The sequence below is a fragment of the Asterias rubens genome, chromosome 5, assembly GCF_902459465.1.
Source record: "Asterias rubens chromosome 5, eAstRub1.3, whole genome shotgun sequence".
NCBI lineage: Eukaryota > Metazoa > Echinodermata > Asteroidea > Forcipulatida > Asteriidae > Asterias > Asterias rubens.
Genome location: NC_047066.1, coordinates 20502915 through 20521446, shown reverse-complemented (window position 1 = coordinate 20521446; position 18532 = coordinate 20502915). Strand labels below are relative to the sequence as shown.

General features: G+C 37.9%; 1 protein-coding gene across 1 annotated transcript in view; it reads right to left on the bottom strand.

Moving 5' to 3' along the window:
* Positions 1–15735, bottom strand: part of LOC117290365 (neuronal acetylcholine receptor subunit alpha-4-like) — a 36082-nt gene extending 20347 nt beyond the window's left edge. The window contains exon 1 of the mRNA XM_033771725.1: positions 14902–15735. Coding sequence (XP_033627616.1) covers positions 14902–14968 — 67 coding nt within the window. The 5' untranslated portion in view covers positions 14969–15735. The remainder of the gene's footprint in view (positions 1–14901) is intronic.
* Between the last annotated feature and the right edge of the window lie 2797 nt (positions 15736–18532).

Genomic DNA, 18532 nt, shown 5'->3' with positions numbered 1-18532 from the left:
TTGTATGGCATCTCTCTTTTAAAGGAATATCACAGAATTGGTTTATGCTAACAAAACAGTTGCTCGCAGTGTAATAATAAGCACTTTATGTAATCCACCATACACATAAACTGACAAACCTGTGGAAGTTTGAGATCGATCGGCCATCAGTGCAGTATAAAAACACTATGGTGATTATACCTGGTGATGAAAATCTACGTTACAAATCACTATACATGTAGATCGATATCTCTTTCTATTAAAGTGTTTTGGTGGGTAAAACATCAGTACATTATAATCATTACTTTAACTCAGACACAATGAAACTTAAAGAGACAGAAGTGTTGTAATCGAAGAGAAAAACATGTGAACAAACATGTGCACACTGTTTTAAAAACAGATACGCTATCGTACTGAGAAATTTGATTTGTAAAGCACCAACCTTTGCGTTAAGTAGCCTATGATCATAATATTATCTTGATTCGTGAAATGCGTTTTTGTTTCAGAACCGTATACATACATTTTACATTAAAGACTACCTAATATAGTCCATGTCACAAAGTTATGTTTATTTGTTGTGCAAAAACGGAGAGTTTATAATAAGTTTATTCAGTCTTTCTATATTCATTGCAATGATCATTAATGTTTAATTCAAATATTCGATATACTTTATTTATACCCTCTTAATGTATTTAGATTTTTGCTTAATTTAGAGTGCAATGATGCTCCCATCAGTATTAGAACGATATGATGCTATAAAACGTACCTTTGATTTGCAAATTGAAAAAAAGCCTCCGGCTGTTTTTACCAAATTAATTATACGGAATTATTCTGCATACCGGTGTGCTGACGACGGGAAATGTTTTCCAAATGCACACCGGGTTTAATGTTATTCAGCATCTTCTTAAAATGTATCATAAGGGAGGCAAATTTGCAATAGTCTTTAGTATTCTGAAGTATTTTACTCCTGAAGAACGTCAAGACCTACGGCTCTTTTCAGAGCCAACACTCCCGCAAAGGAGATTTATTCATAGTTTCTTCCATGGGCAATATTTTTTTTTAAAGACTTTTGAAGAGTTTCCATATTATACAAACGTACATTTTTCAGTGTTTCAATGCACATGCCACCATCAGTGGAATCGTAGACTATACATTACAATACTAAACATATCCACCCGGCCACAACTGTATGTCTCATCAGAACGATAGTCTGTCAGTGATTAGAAGAACACTGTGAACATTGACTTTGTATGTTGGTAAACTCCCAACCATCACTTTAAACCTAAAGTTAACTTGCGAGCTAAACCCATTGCCGGCACATGCGTGTCATAAATATTTACAACTTGCTAGAGAGTTTGAGATATTAGTAATTTGACAACGCCTATTAGTATTAGCTAGACAAGCAATGGCCCATGGGTATTACTAACTTGGGTATGTTTAAGCCGATTAACTGTCTGCCCAAGATGTGATGAAATTAGGAGTGTACGGTTGAGTAATATGTTGGCCTAAATCCCTGGGCAGTACATGTGCACAAGTAGATGGATGAGCTGCAACATCTTAGACAGTTGCGACTTGTTGGGGCGTGAAATCTGAATAGACATTCAAAGAGGGGTTTCCTTGTGTTGTGAAAACATCACCGTCATCAGGATATGTCCAGCCAATGTTGGATCAATGGTTGGATGATGCCCTTGTCCTGTTTACCCTTGTCTCCTGTATTGTATTTGATGTTAACCTTCAGGGGACATGATCAAAACTATCAGGCTGTGACTACTTATTTAGACAGTTGCGACATGTTGGGGCGTAAACATCATCGTCATCAGGATATGCCCCAACACTGTTGAATGTTGCCCTTGTCGTGTTTACCCTTGTCTCCAGTCCATTGATGTTAAACTTCGGAACTTCGGTATCAAAATCATCATGCTGGGTCGTTGCACTGCTTTGTTGGATGTAGTCTTCATAATTGTTCAATACTGAGCATATCAATGGTGGGCGCAGTTCTCCTCATTTCCCTTCCCGTAGTTTAATTTCGTTTCTTTGTCAACCTTTGTGTGTAACATCATCAACGTCAACACCATGTCCGTATAGTGTAAAAGATCCCACGATGGCCCCCCGTAAGCCCACTGTGGAGTGTAGCCATCCCAACCCAGTGCACCGCTGGCTATTATGTACGATGATTATAGAATAAAAACTTTTAGGGGAAAATAACAAAATAAATACATACATCTCTGCAGCAGGGGTGCTTGAAAATGATTTGATAGAAAATGGTATATCTAGTTTGGAATCTTATGGATAACAAACGCAAACCTTCGCGTCATATTGATGTCGGCCCTCCAACGTCGAGCTCAATTCACAATACACAGTTCAATTCAGTGGACGTTTATTGTCAGAATTCATGGCACCCTTTAAAAGAGACTACTAAATAAGCAAACAATCAAAAAGAAAACATGTAATGCAGATGGCTTCGGGGCATTATAGCACCATCTTAGAAATCGCACATTTGGCGATTACTCTGCATTCCAATGATTATGGCAAGCATCTATCATAACGACAGTGTGGTATTTTCATTGCTCCGGTTACATCTTGTGTCTCTGTGGCTTGAAAGTCGGCCAGCCAGATAAAACCCTTGTCTTGAGTATCAACACAAGAAAGTGCTCTTCAAGTGTTGATGTGTGAATATTAATCTTTAAAGGTGTGATACATCAATGATGCTCTAAAAGATCATTCCCATCAGCTATAGTGTTCGATTTACAGAACCTACCAACGAAAATTCAAGTATGTCAAAAAAATGTTTATTAAAACGTGATTAAAAGTTGGTTTCTATTTTGTGGTGGATTACGTTCGATCACGTGCATGTTTATTTTACTAGTTTATGCCCGACCCATGCAGTTGGCGGAGAATATGCCGCAATAATACATTTTATGTGTCGACGTAACTTGGTTTCACACAAGCTTCACATAATAACTGTTGAACAAGAATGTACTAGTTGAGAATGTGTTCCTTTAAAGGAGGCGACTGCAGTGAATTATCTTTAATTGCATCTATCGCTATCAGAATCCAGAAGCGAATAGTGAAAGTCTCATAGCTTTCAAGTTGCAGTTAAAAAAAAATTCAAATAATTGTTTGGAGATGAAATTGGAGATGTCTTGCTTGTGTGAGGTGCATACAGCAATTCATTTAGACTGAAAAGTGCCCATTTTAAGTTCACTAGAAGATGAAGATTGAGTAGTTTCTGAAGGTGTGGAACAGCCCTTTAAATTTGTACAGTTAACCCGCCAACTAAGAAGATGGATTTCCTATCGATTTGCCAGAAGACCCGTCCTCCTTCCCCTGCAATTTACTCTTGAAAATCAGCCATTTCCTTCGACCATTGATCAAAATGACATTTCTGTTTAAATGCGTTAGTCCCATATTGATTAGTGTCTACCTCATGTTTGCTGAGCCCTCGCATCGCATTTCTCAGACTACTCCTTTACGTCTCTGCCGTCTGAGGTATAATTGGGCTCTGGGTGATGCCATTTAACATGTTTAGTGGCCGCATGTTACTGCATTAAACTAATTCAAAAAGTTAACTGGTATGCAGCATGATTGTCATATAACAATGAATATATCCGGACAGCGACCAATGAAGGTCAAAGGTCAAACTACCTTCAAAGCAAGGCCGGTGTTCAGCCGAGAGCCGTTTGATCTTCAGGCTAGGGATTTCTCTCTCTATCTAATAGATAGAGAGAGAAATATGCGACTATAGTACAATTTATATTTGATACAGTGTTATTTACTCAGATGTCACGTTGTTATTAGCGTCAGGCATCTGGTCTGTGACCACGCATACTCTTCGATCTCATCTGGTCGGAGTTTTTACATACCCTCAGGCTTCTCGAAGAAAGACCCCACCTAAATATTGCTGTCATATCTAATGTATTGTAAGGAAGATGTCCCTATACTTGGTACCTTTTGAGAACAGAGAACGAGAGGGATTCTCTGATGGGGAATTCTAAAAAGAGGGAAGGTCCACTATAGGAATTCTGCCTAAAGTTTTAGGGGAAGGTTTGCATAGGGACGAAGAGAAGAACAAAAGAAGTCTCAACAGGATGTGTCTCGATTTGTGTCTTGAAACAAAAATATAAAAAAGTATAAAATAATCAAATCGATGCTTACCGCACTTAGCGTTTTCTTAAGGGTTTGTTAAGCTCTATTTCTAAATTACGTATTTCTAAATTATATCGACCACTCTATACTATTCATACGAAATTAAAATAGTTTTGTTTGGTCCTCTAGATAGAATTTCAATGTACCCCAATTAATGCTGACCGAAATCCAATCCCGCGTGGTGAGGAAATTAGATACGATAGGGTTAATTGTCTGAAGAAGTTTCAGCTCGAATTAAAATAAGAAAAAGTTACTACTGTCTGTTTTAGTTATTAGTTTTCTGTTTACATGAAAACTCGTAATCGTACCATCTGGAGAAACTCTTAACGGCTGCATGGCTGCATGCATCTGGAAGCACACACCTTTGTGCAACAAGGGTGTGGGTTTTATTTAATCCTGCAACTTCGATGACCAATTGAGCCCGATTTCGTATTTAATGTTAGGATACACCAATGGTAATACTGGTCGTTGACAAATACCAAAAGTGTCCGGTGCCTTTAATTTGAATATCTATTTTCCATGTGAAAATTGAAGCATAAGTAACACACAGATTAGTCTACGTGAACTCGTTTCAATCTAGTTACTGATGGCACAATTAATTGCAAACGCAATTAAGTCGAAATTACGTGAAGAGGATGGTACATCATTGATTTATTTTAAGAGTACATTCGCCAAGGAAACTTAAGTTAAGTGTAGATTTCCATCAAGTCAATTACGTTGGTGACTCGCTGTAAAGTCTGTAAAACTGTCTTGATTTGTGAATGTTTTCGTATGGTTCATGATGGTGATTTACATGTAGCCTACATTGAGGATTTATGGCAAACAGTATCGTTACATGTACGGGTATCCTGCAGGGCGTTGGTGTTAACTAGTTCCCCAATGCCAGCAATAACAAGAGTAAAGATTCACAAAATAATTATGGCAACTTTTGCACAGCCTGTAGCATGTAAAACTTTACCAAACAATTAGGAGGTTCGTAAATATACAACATTGCAAACTTTTAAAATTGTACATAACCTGTGTAAACAAGTTTGTGTGTATGTGGTCCCCCATCCTTTTCCGCGTCTTTCTTCTCTTTTTCTGTTGCCAATCCTTTATTCACGCTGTCGGTATGCTGTTATTCTCCGGTGATAGTGTCTATAACATCTCCATTAAAGGCAGTGGACACTATTGGTAATTGTCAAAGACTAGCCTTCACAGTTGGTGTATCTCAACATATGCATAAAATACCAAACCTGTGAAAATTTGAGGTCAATCGGTCATCAAACTTGAAAGAAAAAAACACCCTTGCCACTTCTGTGCGTTTAGATGGTTGATTTCATGACCTCAAGTTCTAAACTTAAGGTCTCGAAATCAAAATCGTGGAAAAATACTTCAATCTCGAAAACTATGGCACTTCAGAGGGAGCCGTTTCTCACAATGTTTTATACCATCAACCTCTCCCCATTATTCGTCACCAAGAAAGGTTTTATGCCAATAATTACTTTGAGTATAATTACCAATAGTGTCCACTGCCTTTAAGCTGGTTGTATTGTCCTTATGATGTATCTTAATCCAGTTGTCTTATAGGTATGTCCACTCCTCTACCCCAAAGTTCCTTTAATATCATTTTGTGATAGGCAACGCGTAACCAAAGTAGCTGATTATCTCATAGGCATAAATCTGTTTTCATATCGCAGTGGCTATCAAGTTCAACACTTTAAATCAATAGTCCACGCACTTAGCAAGCGACTGCCATAATACATTAAGATCGATACAAACTTATTATGTTCTTGTTTTCTGAAAATGGAAAACACTTAAGGTAAAACAGGTTCTCCGTAATGGTTTACTTCATTTACATCGTAACATCCATTGACCCTTGAAATAATAAATCAAAAACACGTGCATTTTCTTAATGTTTAAGAGCAAACATCAATGGTTATAGTATTGAGAAGAAGAAAAAATGTTTTCATTCTGAAAGCTCAGTTAATTTTAAGTACATGCTCGAGACGAATTTCACGGCTGAGCTTAAGGCGTAAATTTGCCCTTGTGGTCAAGGTTCTCCGCTCAGGGTTTGTGCAAAGTTTCAGCGCAATGTGTGAGCGAAGTATGCTCAGTATAAAGCAGAGCCATAAACTTGGGCCAAGTACCACGCTTAACAAAATCGGTTAATCCGGACGTCACAGTTTCAAATGCCCTCTATGCTCAGCCTCAAAATAAAAAATTAAAAAACATGATGTACAGAATATGTTTCTATTTTTAATCCACAAGTATCTATCTCTTGTATACGATCAGCAGACATACAATGTTTTATTCTCCTCTCCATCTACACGTTGATGTAGTTCGATAAGATGTAAAGTGAAACACAACTCTGATATTGTGTGTTCATGAGGAGCAGAGGGGACTTTATCAATATGGGCGAAGTGTGCAAGATGACAGGGACTCGGGCACCCGGGGGAAATAGTGCTTAATTGGCCGCGTTGTAATTGCGAAATTAATATGTAGACCTTGCTGGAATAAATTTGACGGTTTGCGTGAAAACAAGTTACAGCTCTCGCGGATCAGTCATCCACATTTGACTCGCAACAGCGAGAAACATGATTAAATAAACAAACTGATTTCCTTTGCGCACCAATTCAATGTTTTTAGAGTTAACGGGATTTTGTTTAATTAAGAGTTTGCATAGCATATAGCTTTACCACAAATATGGTACACTGTACACGCTATCAGAGAACCACATCGTGTGATACAGAACTGAACGAACGAGCGAGCTAGAACTACAGTTTGTACCATTTGCTTATATGCTGTTATGTTTGTTCGTGGAGTTTAAACAGAATTACGTTGACTATTAACGTATACGGAGGTCACATGGATTTTTGGCGTAGTTACGCATGATTTTTACGCTAAATTTGTACACCTTTTTGCGTTAATTAACGTATTTTTACGCTCCGTTTTTCCTCTTGCAAAACTGAAAGATTGGAATTAATAAAAATGTTAGGATGGTAACAGCATTTCACAAGGTTTCGTCAGATGAAGGATAATAATTGTATAGCAACAATTATATATCTTTACATAGGGCCTACTTCCATTCTACAAGGAAACTCAATTTATAAAACCCTACTTGGGAGCGTCTTTCCTCATTGGATTGAAAATGGGAAACATGCATTTAGAGCATATCGGACAGTCAGACAGACGGATCAAACCATTAGAAAATAATATTCAATCAAAAGGAGGGACATTCCTTGTTCGAGCTATAGCTACTGCAATAGCCTCGACCGAAACCAACAAACCAAATATAATATTTTGATGAAGTTATAGTAAACGAAGCCCCGAGGCCATCAGATTCCTGTCCCAATCGGTAATATAGCCTAAAGGTCTTCGGCTAGATCTGCATGCACAGTTAATGCATGCATGGTTTACATTTGAGCTAGGGGTAACACCTCGTATATGCACATCCCATCGACCCAGTCAACTTGATTCAATATCTTGTCTATAGAAACATGAGCAAAGATGTATCTACAGGGCAAGGTAAATTCCTTACAAATGTTATTAAAGTGAAAGTACATCATCGCTCTAGGTAGGGATATATTCATTGCAACACTCTGGTTCTTCTTGATAAAAAATACCACACAAACATTCTGTGTAAACTTCATCAAATTCTGTGATCGAGTTCTAATGTTATAACAGGTTTCGTCAGGAATTTGCGTGTTCACATGATCTGGATCGCAGCGATCGAAACAAACAATTTTGACCTGGGGTCTTCTGGGCTTCAAGTGTTGTTTACTCGACTTTGAAAGTATTTCAGACATATACTTTTCTCTGGAGGATCGGCACGTCATCAGATTAAAGCTAATTTTTAAATGTTGTCTTCGTTTTAAAGAGCACAATAACAGAGAATGTAATCTTGTGTTAGCAGACGCTTGTGGTATCCTTCATCCAACTGTTACCTAGATACACTGACAATTGATATCTAAGTGTATCCAGCTGTCTCGCATGGATTTTTTTTATTTCTAAAGGAAGACCGGAGAGCATGTATTATATAAACATATTTTTAGGTTATTGAACATTGAAACATTGCTTACATTATAATGAATATTTAAAAAAATTATTGAAGTCTAAGTACGCCTACATCTCTAGCTTATAATATTTTATGTCCAAGTCACAAAAGAAATTGAAAAAAGGTTGCGTGCAATCTCTTGTATAGAGAAGTGTTAATTTGTTTTTAAAATTTAGCAATCTGTAATAAATCGAATATTGTTGACCTGATTCAGTTTCATTCTGATAAACAAAACAAATAGAATATAATACCTTCACAATGGGATTTAACACCGCCATTGATTCAGAACAAACACCCATTACGCGTTTCACAACCCAATAGCTGGAGGGATAAACAACCCAGTATCGACTCCCGCCTGGGCCTAACCTTGCAGAGTCACTGAAGCGAATAACTGCAATTCAATCAAAGCCCTCCTACAGTGTGTTTGTCTATTTGTAGTTATCGATCCCAGTAATTGAATAATGTGGCCACAAATGGAGGGTTATTCGGGGGAGATTTAGTCCCAGATGGAACTGCCATTAACGATGCCCGCGCGATTTGCAACATGTGTAGCCTACATGCAACAGTATACTGTAGACGAATATAGTCAAAGTGACAGATCGACTGTTTGAATAATTTAAAGATACCTCGACAGATTCACTAAGATACCCAATCAAGTTATTGTTTTCCTTCTTCACCAATGTGTTAAGCATTCACGCAAACGCCAATAGCAATCCCATATACAACATGAATTCTCCATATGATAACCTATAACCAATACTAGCTCATCCACTGACGAACTTACAGCACGTACCCAGAGATTTCTGTTAACTCTTAAAATCACCAGACCAAGACTACAAACTATAGTCTGGTTCTACTTGCAGCTTTGGGCGAAGACGTCATCACTATATGTATAAACCGGGAACATGAGAAATACTGTCAGCACACACAAGAACCTACTTGCTCATGAATTTTGGAGTAACTCCATTAATTTAATATCAATTAAAGCCTAGTCTAAAAAGCGGTTTGTAAACTTTCTTTGTATCAGATAATGTCAACGCAATGAATAAACCTCGTTGAAAGACTTTTTCGTTAAGCTACGGTGATATTAACATTAAATTTGACTTCTGAAGTAACATTTTATTTTATGCTAATTGAATATTTCATTGAGGATTACCTGGCCACTCAAACAGTGTATACGTTCGTCGCTTGATAAATAAACATCCACATCATTCCTTGCTTCACGTGGTGATGGTCACCCGACCCCAGTCTTATGTCACACCACGTAAATATGCATAGTACTGGTGAGGTACTTGTACTGTACGTCAAACCACACAGCAAGCCGACATCAAAACTCAATAATGATTATAAACAAGTGGACAAATAAGATTCCGATAATTTCCCTCCACAAACACCACCTCAAGACAGACCCATCCGCCGAGACAACCCTCAAAAGTTGCCCGGAGCAATACGGTAGACCGGCCGGCAACGAGCTGGAAACATACCCGCAGGAAATCAAACACTTATCAAGTGGAACGACTGTCTTTTTGCTTGTGGTATACAGTACCTCCATGATGTGGTATGCCTACTACATGTATACGCATAATATAACAGAGAGCACATTACAGATCCGATACAGCATTGTGTTTGTAATATAAAACAAAAAAGTACCATGTCCCCCCAAAAATTGCGTGTGGCCATTTAGGGTCATACCCTATAGTAGTAAAGTTACTGCTTCCTTATTAGTAGGCCGGCTGTTATAATATTGAGGGAACATTTTAAGACAAAGAACGAGATTTGTAAGGTTTACAATTTCAAGCTTTATCTGAAATTCAATTCAGTATACTCTAAAAGCTTCCGGGTCAGACCCAAGTTGACCCTGATTGTGTCAAAATTACCAAAAAACATGTCAACATAACCCTGAAATTGGTCCAAAATGCAGTTCGAAGTTGAAATCTTAACCTCTTTCCGGGTCAGCCTGATGATCCGGAATTTGGTTAGGCCCCGTTAGACCAAGAATCCGGATCAATTCTGACCCAGTGTTTTGTTAGTTTACCGATACTAAAAGAAACAATTGAGCTATGACATGGTAGCCGTTTTCATTTTATGGTTTTATTGATAAACAGTTTACAACAGCTATGTTTATTTTTTTTTTAAGTTAAGAAAACGGTTATTGTTAAACTGCATGCTCTGTCAAATAACCTTATTTATTATGCATCTTTATTTTGATGAAGTGGTATAATAAAATCCGTGATTTATGAGATACTTTATCTTGATTCATAAATAATGTATCACAGAAGACTTCAACATCTGTTTGCGAACATAACTCAATATGATATCAGCTATACGCTTTACCATATCTTGACTCAAAGATGGCGAGTACAACTACACGTTACCCCCTTGAGCGGACACATAATTAGAAGAAAAAACACTGTATTTCTCCCGATTCAAACGAATACACTCCCCACGAACGGTCACAGTGTTCCATTACGCGTGATGCCGACTAACGATTAATGAAAGTTTAATGAAATGACGATTGACGTAACCAGGACTTGAATTGTAAATAATTAAAAACAGACTAATCACAACCGCTTGTTGTGTACCATTTGTACCTTCGAATTCAACCGGATTTTTTTGTGACGCTTATAAATAATTAATTACCATTGTTTGCCTGGTGGGTTTTAGCTTCCGGTTAATTGGAGATAATTAATAGGTTCGTATTAGGCTTGAAAGGTTCATTACTGAAGAAAGGGCTTTACAACTTTGGGTCTGTAGACTATATGTATAGACTGATTGCCTAAGTGATTCCTGGTTAATTAATGCTAAAACATAAAGTTGCCAATTTGACAACAAAATGTCTTACAGGATGTGATACTTCTTCAGCCTTAAAATGGCGAAGATATTGAGACTTGATAACAATTTCGTGAGTACGACTTATCGAGCAATATTGTTTTAGCACATTATATTTTTGCTTTGGTACATCAAGACCGACATCTAGCAAAAGGCAGTTGAGTCTACGTGTGAGTTCTAAGACACTGGATACTGTTTTAGTACATTTGCCTATGGGTACGATCACATACAATAATTAGTACTATAGTTTGCAAAGTGATAATTGAGCCCGAGTGCGAGTGCCAACATCCTGGTTTGTAGTTTTGTTTTCTTTTCTCCAGTATGAGTACGAGAACAAGTGTGAATAGAGAAAAGGGGTATTTAAATAACGAGGACTAAAAATTAATGTACAAATGGATCATTTAGACTGAGTACCAACTTTTGGATTAGTTTAGTACCACTACCACGGGTGCCAAAGAAAGAGAGAAAGGAGGGTAATCAATGAATGAGTAAGCCTACCGTACCAAAATCTGGAGAGGGAAATTTGATACATTGGTGGTTGAGTGCTAAAATCTTAGTGGGATTTAGTACCCATTCTTCAAGGCGAGTCCAAGTGCGAGTACAGGAATTGAAACTAGAATACGAGCAGCGAAATCTAATGAGGCAATATTTTCCCGAAGGTCAGTGTGAGTGGACAACACATTAGGTACTCAACCGCAAGTACTTAAAGTCACCTGGAAGTGGTATTTTTTCAAAATAAAGCTTTTGTCACGAATATATGTGTTTTGATGAGTGGAATGTGAATAAACAGTTAACTATGGTTTTAAAAAATCAGTTCTTATGTTATTTACAAATATAAGAGTAGACCCCGACCCGAGAGGGCGCTGTTCGTGACGTCAATCGAGGCAGACTTTGCCTGTAATGCGTAGAGTAAACACAAATGCAAAGTACATGTACGGACCAAGTCGTGAGTTTGTACGTTTCAAAATTTTTTTTTTTTTTCCGGCAATGCCGACCAGGTGTATTTCTGCTGAATGCAGTTTGACCAATATACACGCGATGATGATTCCCATAACTACCTGAAACTGAGTAATTATTTTGGACGAGCAAACCATTTGAACCAAATTTGATTAAATCATAATGGGTCAGTCTGACCAATATACACGCGATGATGATTCCCGTAACTACCTGAGTGAAATTGAGTAATTAGTTTGGACGAGCAAATTATTTGAACCAAATTTGATTAAATCATAACTTTGTGTGTGTGTGTTCATGTGAAATCACGTTTAGCCAGCAGTCCAGAAGACAAACTACTTCAGTTAAAGTCAGCTCATGCCCGTGAGGTTTGTGTTTTCCTGGCAATAGTGCTGAACCGTCACGTTCACCATTCTGCCGGGGCATGACGCTTATGTCCCCCGGACAGTTTTGCTAGTGACTCGGTGGCACGCGGTAGCATTTAAAGGGTTAATACGGGGCCGCATGAACTGGTTCAACGTACTTAGTTTTTAAGGGACACCGTAGTGTAATAAATACGTCCATTTAAAATAATCACAACAAATGAGTCAATTCTGTTGAAACTGTTTGTGATGATGACTTTGGTTCTGTAGAAATTCAATCTCCTTTTGAATTGTCCCCGTCAGAAAACCAATCAAAAAACTCCATAAGTATGATAATTGAAAACACTTATGTTTAACACATGCTTGTTTCGCTCAAGTAGCTGTTTAAAGGTAAAGAATGAAAAGTTATTCACATAAAACTTTTTCTTGATACCCCTTTAATCGTATAATATCTCTGAAGTATATACACACAATTAATATTCAGTAAATACTGACGCTTTAGGGCCTGCGGAAATGGAATACCAGCTGAATATCAGGAATATGTCAGCTTAGTTTATCTCTATCTTTCCTTGGTGCCGGATAACCAGCAACTGGCCGAGCAGCTGCAGTATCTATTTTACACGGTCTCAATTTAGGATCATTGACCACTTTGAATAATGCGTTTCACATTAAAGGGATTACACAACATTGACTTATTCATTTACCTGAACCAAACCATACGGTTGTATGGTTGCATCCAATCTGTAAAGGTCGAATCCAATTTGGTAGTTACGTTATAGTTAAACAACGAAAAACTCTTTTCGATTGGAAACGTTCAATGTTTTTAATGATTATCAGTTTAACCTTTAAGGGATAAACGTCATATAAACAACATATTTCCAAAATTAGTGGTTGATCTCTAACAATTAAGTAACGGTTATAATCACAGTGAAACATATCTGCCGTACTGCTGTTTCCCGTGAGAAAACGTTGAATGAATACCTTACGGAACATGTAACAGTCGTACGATGTTCCTTTCACACCCAACGTGACGAAACGTTGTTGATACACGTGGATTGGAAGGAGTATACTCATACTTACTTTGGTAATATTGGTAGTGTGTTAAAACGGACGTCAACCATTTACGTCAATATGAACCTCAACATGTATTAAGTGCAGAGATTTATACCAATTTGGCACCAAGTCGTTCTACTGTCACTGTAAAAATAATTCATGTGTATATTTACGTGTGAATGTTCTCGACTTTATTTCCGCCTAATTACGTAGGTTTTCACGTCAGTTTTCCAAATAATAATTGGTTTGTGCAATGTGAACCCCACTGATTGAAACGTTAAGAAAATACTCTCACTGGGATGATTTACGTTAACCGCAAGTCACATAAAATTGATTTTTGTTTTTAATAAATATTTCCATTATTAACGCTCATAACGTATAACTTGATCCTCAACTCGCAACACTCAAAACGTAAATCCTTCCACTTGTATGCTCCCCGTCTGTTTGCGTTCCCACTTTATCTGAGATAAGAGCTGATCCAGAGGATGTTTACGTTTGAAAATGAAGATGTTCGGCGAATCTTCCAGAGGTCGAGTTAACAATTTTGACATGATTCCCTTCCCGTCCATCTATTCAGGTGTTGACATATCTAGTCATGGGTGTCTGAGGGTTTCCTGCGGCTAATTTAGTCTCAGGTTATGAAAACCCACCCACAGTGTGGCTGATGATTTCTCTTGGTTTCGCTCGAAAACTTAATGGCTTGCTTGTCATCCGTACACCGGGGAAAGGGTGATATTCGAGCTGGCACCGTGGGACTTTTTGTTTCCGCTGCTGCTTCACTTAATTAGCACAGAACCATGTATTGATGTTGTAGGAGAGGCGATTTAGCAGAATGCAAAACAAAAAAGTGCCTACTGCAAGGCGAACGTAAAATTGGTCTTCAACAGATATAGAAAAGCCTTTCTGGTGACGTTCATTCCAACCATGGTTAATTTAAACCCTTGTTTTGCGGACTAATTATAATTTAATTTAACCTCTGAAAATGCCATAGTTGAAATCAGGTTTGAAAGGCAGCATTTTCAATGTATAGTCTTCGAATATATAAAATCATTCTATTATCTCGCGAGAGACATGGACAAAAAAAGAGATCAACTCATCATCGTGTATATCCAGCCATGAAAAAAAAAGCTGATACAAAATAGTATAGTTCCAGATGTTATTACTAATAATAACTGTGATTGTTCATGTGGTATTTACGCATTTACGTACTATAAATTGAAAGGGTATCACTGTTAAGAAGAAAACGCATTCAACCAAAATGAGAAACAATCACTAAAAGATGGAACCACGAAACCAAAAAGAGTGACATATATTACATAACAAAAGGAAAGTGAAACAACTTGAGGGAGAGGACGGAACTGCCCAAGGAAGAGAAAAAAACACTGTGAAACGTTAACACAAAACGGTAGCATACAACGACGTTTCAATAGAGAGGTTACCTGTCATAAAAATTAAACACGGCAACACTGAACAGCTGAAGCAAATTTTGGACCACGCCCCAAATGCTCGGCAAGCTAATGTTTGTTTTGATCTTACACTCACCTATCCTGTATCCTTCCAGCAGTAAGATCCATGTAAGTTGCGCTAAAGCGTTCATTAGTAATAACATGTTGGTATCTACCGACAGATTACAGCATTCATCAACCGTTCAGTTCTATTTATCATCCTCGTAAACCCATAGACGTCAACGCACAATAGTACTGTGTCTGCAAAAAAAGGACGACAACACCTTGAAAGTATAGCTACAAGTCCCAGGTTTAACGATATTATGGTATCTATGAACTTGAGTCAGCCACGACGATAGGTACGTACTACTCGACAGAACCTGATCGCACACCAACCCTAGTGTGGAAGGTTGGACACATTTATTTGTCAGTACACGATGGTGCAACGGTATGTATTCAAGCGTCATGCGAGCAGCTGCCCTGGTTGTCCATGCCGCGTGTGCCAAATATCCTCACGCTGTGGAACAGTTGGTATAGTCAGGATCAATACACACCGTGAACAAGATGGGGAGGGGGATGATAACGATGATGATAATGATGAGGGTCACGGTGAATGGTGTCTCCTTCATCAATCGTGGTATCCCCAAAAGTTCCTCACTATTGTTGACTAATGCACACTTTGATCAAACCAGAAGCAACACGTCACAGTGACAACCAACCAAGGGGTCCGACGGCATTTGTTGATAAGCAATTTGACAGAATGGTGTCGGTACACAGTGGCAGACTTTCGCTAATTTGCTCTTCCAATAGAAAAATTGTCATACTAATCAACACACAATCAACGTGTATTACCGCCGTTGTGTAATTAAACAAGGGGAAAAAATACAATTAATTGAATAGTCAAGCTAATGATGGCCCTAATTCATTAATAAAATCCCATTGTGTTGGGTCCAATTGAATGGCGCTGCTTACCACCGAAATGTTTGCTCACAATGCGTGAACGTTGGAGACCTAATTTGCATTTTGGATACGTAAATCGAAGAAAAAATAATGGCACGGCGACCTTTTTTGAACCACTGTATTTAAGCTTGATTTACAACGACTTCAGTTATAAAGAAGGATCCTATCTCTTCAACGACCGATTTGTGGAATTGTGTTTCCCGAAATGATACAAAATAGGTTTACGTGAGACTTATTGAAAATTGGTTTGACTCGCATTTTGTGATAATATTAAGTTTATTACAGATTTGACTTCAACTACCTGTTTTAAACTAGTTTTTGTTCTACAAAAAAACCATGATAGCCAATGGGAGACCTTTGGGGACACGTTGCAGCAGACTCACTTTATGTAAATCCATTGTTTTCAGCAATGTGCGCATGCTCAGAACTACGTAAACAACAGAAATTTCATTCGGTCCATTCAGTCTCCAAAACAACTCCGTTGAAAACTGAATCATATTGAAGTAAGGTTGATTTCCGTGTACGGTACATTTACCATTATTATAGCTGTAACTTGTACGGTAATTATTTTTCATTGATGCTGCCGGTAAACAACCGTAAAGCTGTGAGACTTTTCTTAGGCGCGCTTTCAACTCTCAAAAACAATGCCGTAGAAAACTGCGTCTCTCTACAAAGTGATGCTCAGGACCCAATTTCATACTTAACAACATTCTGTTAAGCAAAAACAAGCAGGATACCAGTTGCAAATTGTACCATGTGATATGGTTAGTTTAGCTGGTAACCTTATTCTTGTAAACATAAATTTGTGCGAAGCTATTTTTTGTTTTGCTTAAAGGGTCTATGTAACTTTTGTAGGACAAAAAACACAATGTCCACAGATTTACACTAAACTAACACAGTTTGAAGATAATAATAGTAGAAAGCTTCCCTGAAAATATGATGAGCTGAGGTGCTGCAGTTTTGGGGAAATGAGTATAACAATGTTTGAAAATAATTTTCGTCTCATGAGACGAAAATTATTTTAATCATTTACAAACGTATTTTCATGACATTGGTTTACTCATTTCTCAAAAACTACAGCACCTCAGTAAGTAAAATTTGAAGGGAAGCTTTCCACTATCATTATCTACAAACCCTGCAAGTTTAATGTAAATCTATGGAAATTTTGAAAAGGTACCCAAATCCTTTAAGTTGACCAGCTCTATGGCGATGATAAGCTCTATTATGGCATCCCATCATTCCTCAAGTCATCACTATTTCCATCAACGTCACATCCTTTTCCTTCTCCTTCTGTCATCATCATCATCATCATCATCATCATCATTCTCAAAGCTCCTTCATGCTAAAAGCTCCTTCTAAATGAATATTTATATTTCTACCGTAAATAAGGAAGCTGCTCTCAGCCGACGCCCCTTAGGCAATACAATGAAGTGTTCTTGGCTCGTGGTCAAGTCGTCAGCCTACATGTCGTTATCACCAGCATCAAGAATATTAAAGAGATTGCGATTGTGATTTTATTTTCACAGAACTCGGGAACTATGACAGTGCTTACTACACACGCTGGTGTGAGAGTAAAACCAATGATATTCTTTATCCCCGATGCAATTCTATGAAATCGTTGTGGTACACCCGCTGCTAAATTGAACTGCCCGTACCGGTCAATTTCTGTGGTCTAAAGACATCTGCTCTAGATTGGCAAAGGTCGTGGGTTCGAATCCCACCCTAGAAATATGGCTGTGAATATTTTTCACAGAACTTGGGAAAGCACTGATGAGTAGCAGTGCTTACACAAATCGGTGTGAGGGTAAAACCAAATAATAGAGAGGGTTTGAAGATTTCTTATCAGTTCTCTAACTCACAAGAAATAAATGACCGTTCAAATGGAGCTTATTTCGTTGTTGGGAAATAGCAACCTTCTCGTGACCGTGCAACTGTGTTGTAGAAAGAGTACATTAATTTCAACCATGATTGCTTTGAGAAGAGTAAGCGTTTTCAATCATCCAGCTTTCCTTAAGCTTCCCCCTTCATCGAATCTGATGCAATGTTACTTGGAAAGCTCACAGTGCACGTTTTTGTAATTAGTTACACTTTGGTGTACATATCGTTTTATTTCTTGTACTGTATACCACTGCATACCTATAGGCTACTGTGCATACTTATAACCATTACGGAACGGAACAAAAATTAGCATTGTGGAAAAGTACATTCATCTCAACTGTCATAATGGGATGTCACATCGGTTTTGCTTATGTTTTGTTTTTGTTATTTTAGATAAAAATCCTGCAGAAGTGACAAATGGCATGTCATTTGGAAAGTTAGACTGTATCAGTTACAAATTAAACCTCGGATAAAACAGATGGCATAGTTATCGATAGCTTTACATGTTGAATGCATTTGCAGTGGATACGTTTTGTCTTGATGAGGGTATAAGTGATTTGACATCATCCCAATGACTTTTTTAACAACAAATAGTACTTGGTACGGTTGTTAATATCTGACAGCATTAGTGCTTAACAACTACAAAACTCTGTTTTGTAATGCATTGTATACAAGAGAATCAATAATAAATGGCGTACATAGTGTATTGTCGTACAATATAACTAAAAAACAAAACCTTCCGAGTCCCTCACCTGTTTCTGGGTCAGCATGCGAAGGAACATGTGTCAAGATAACCCATGAAATGGATCAAACTGACGTAGAATTTGACTTAAAATGCCAATTCATAACCACCCTTCCGGGTCAGCCTAGCCCTCTAATGAGTCCCTCTG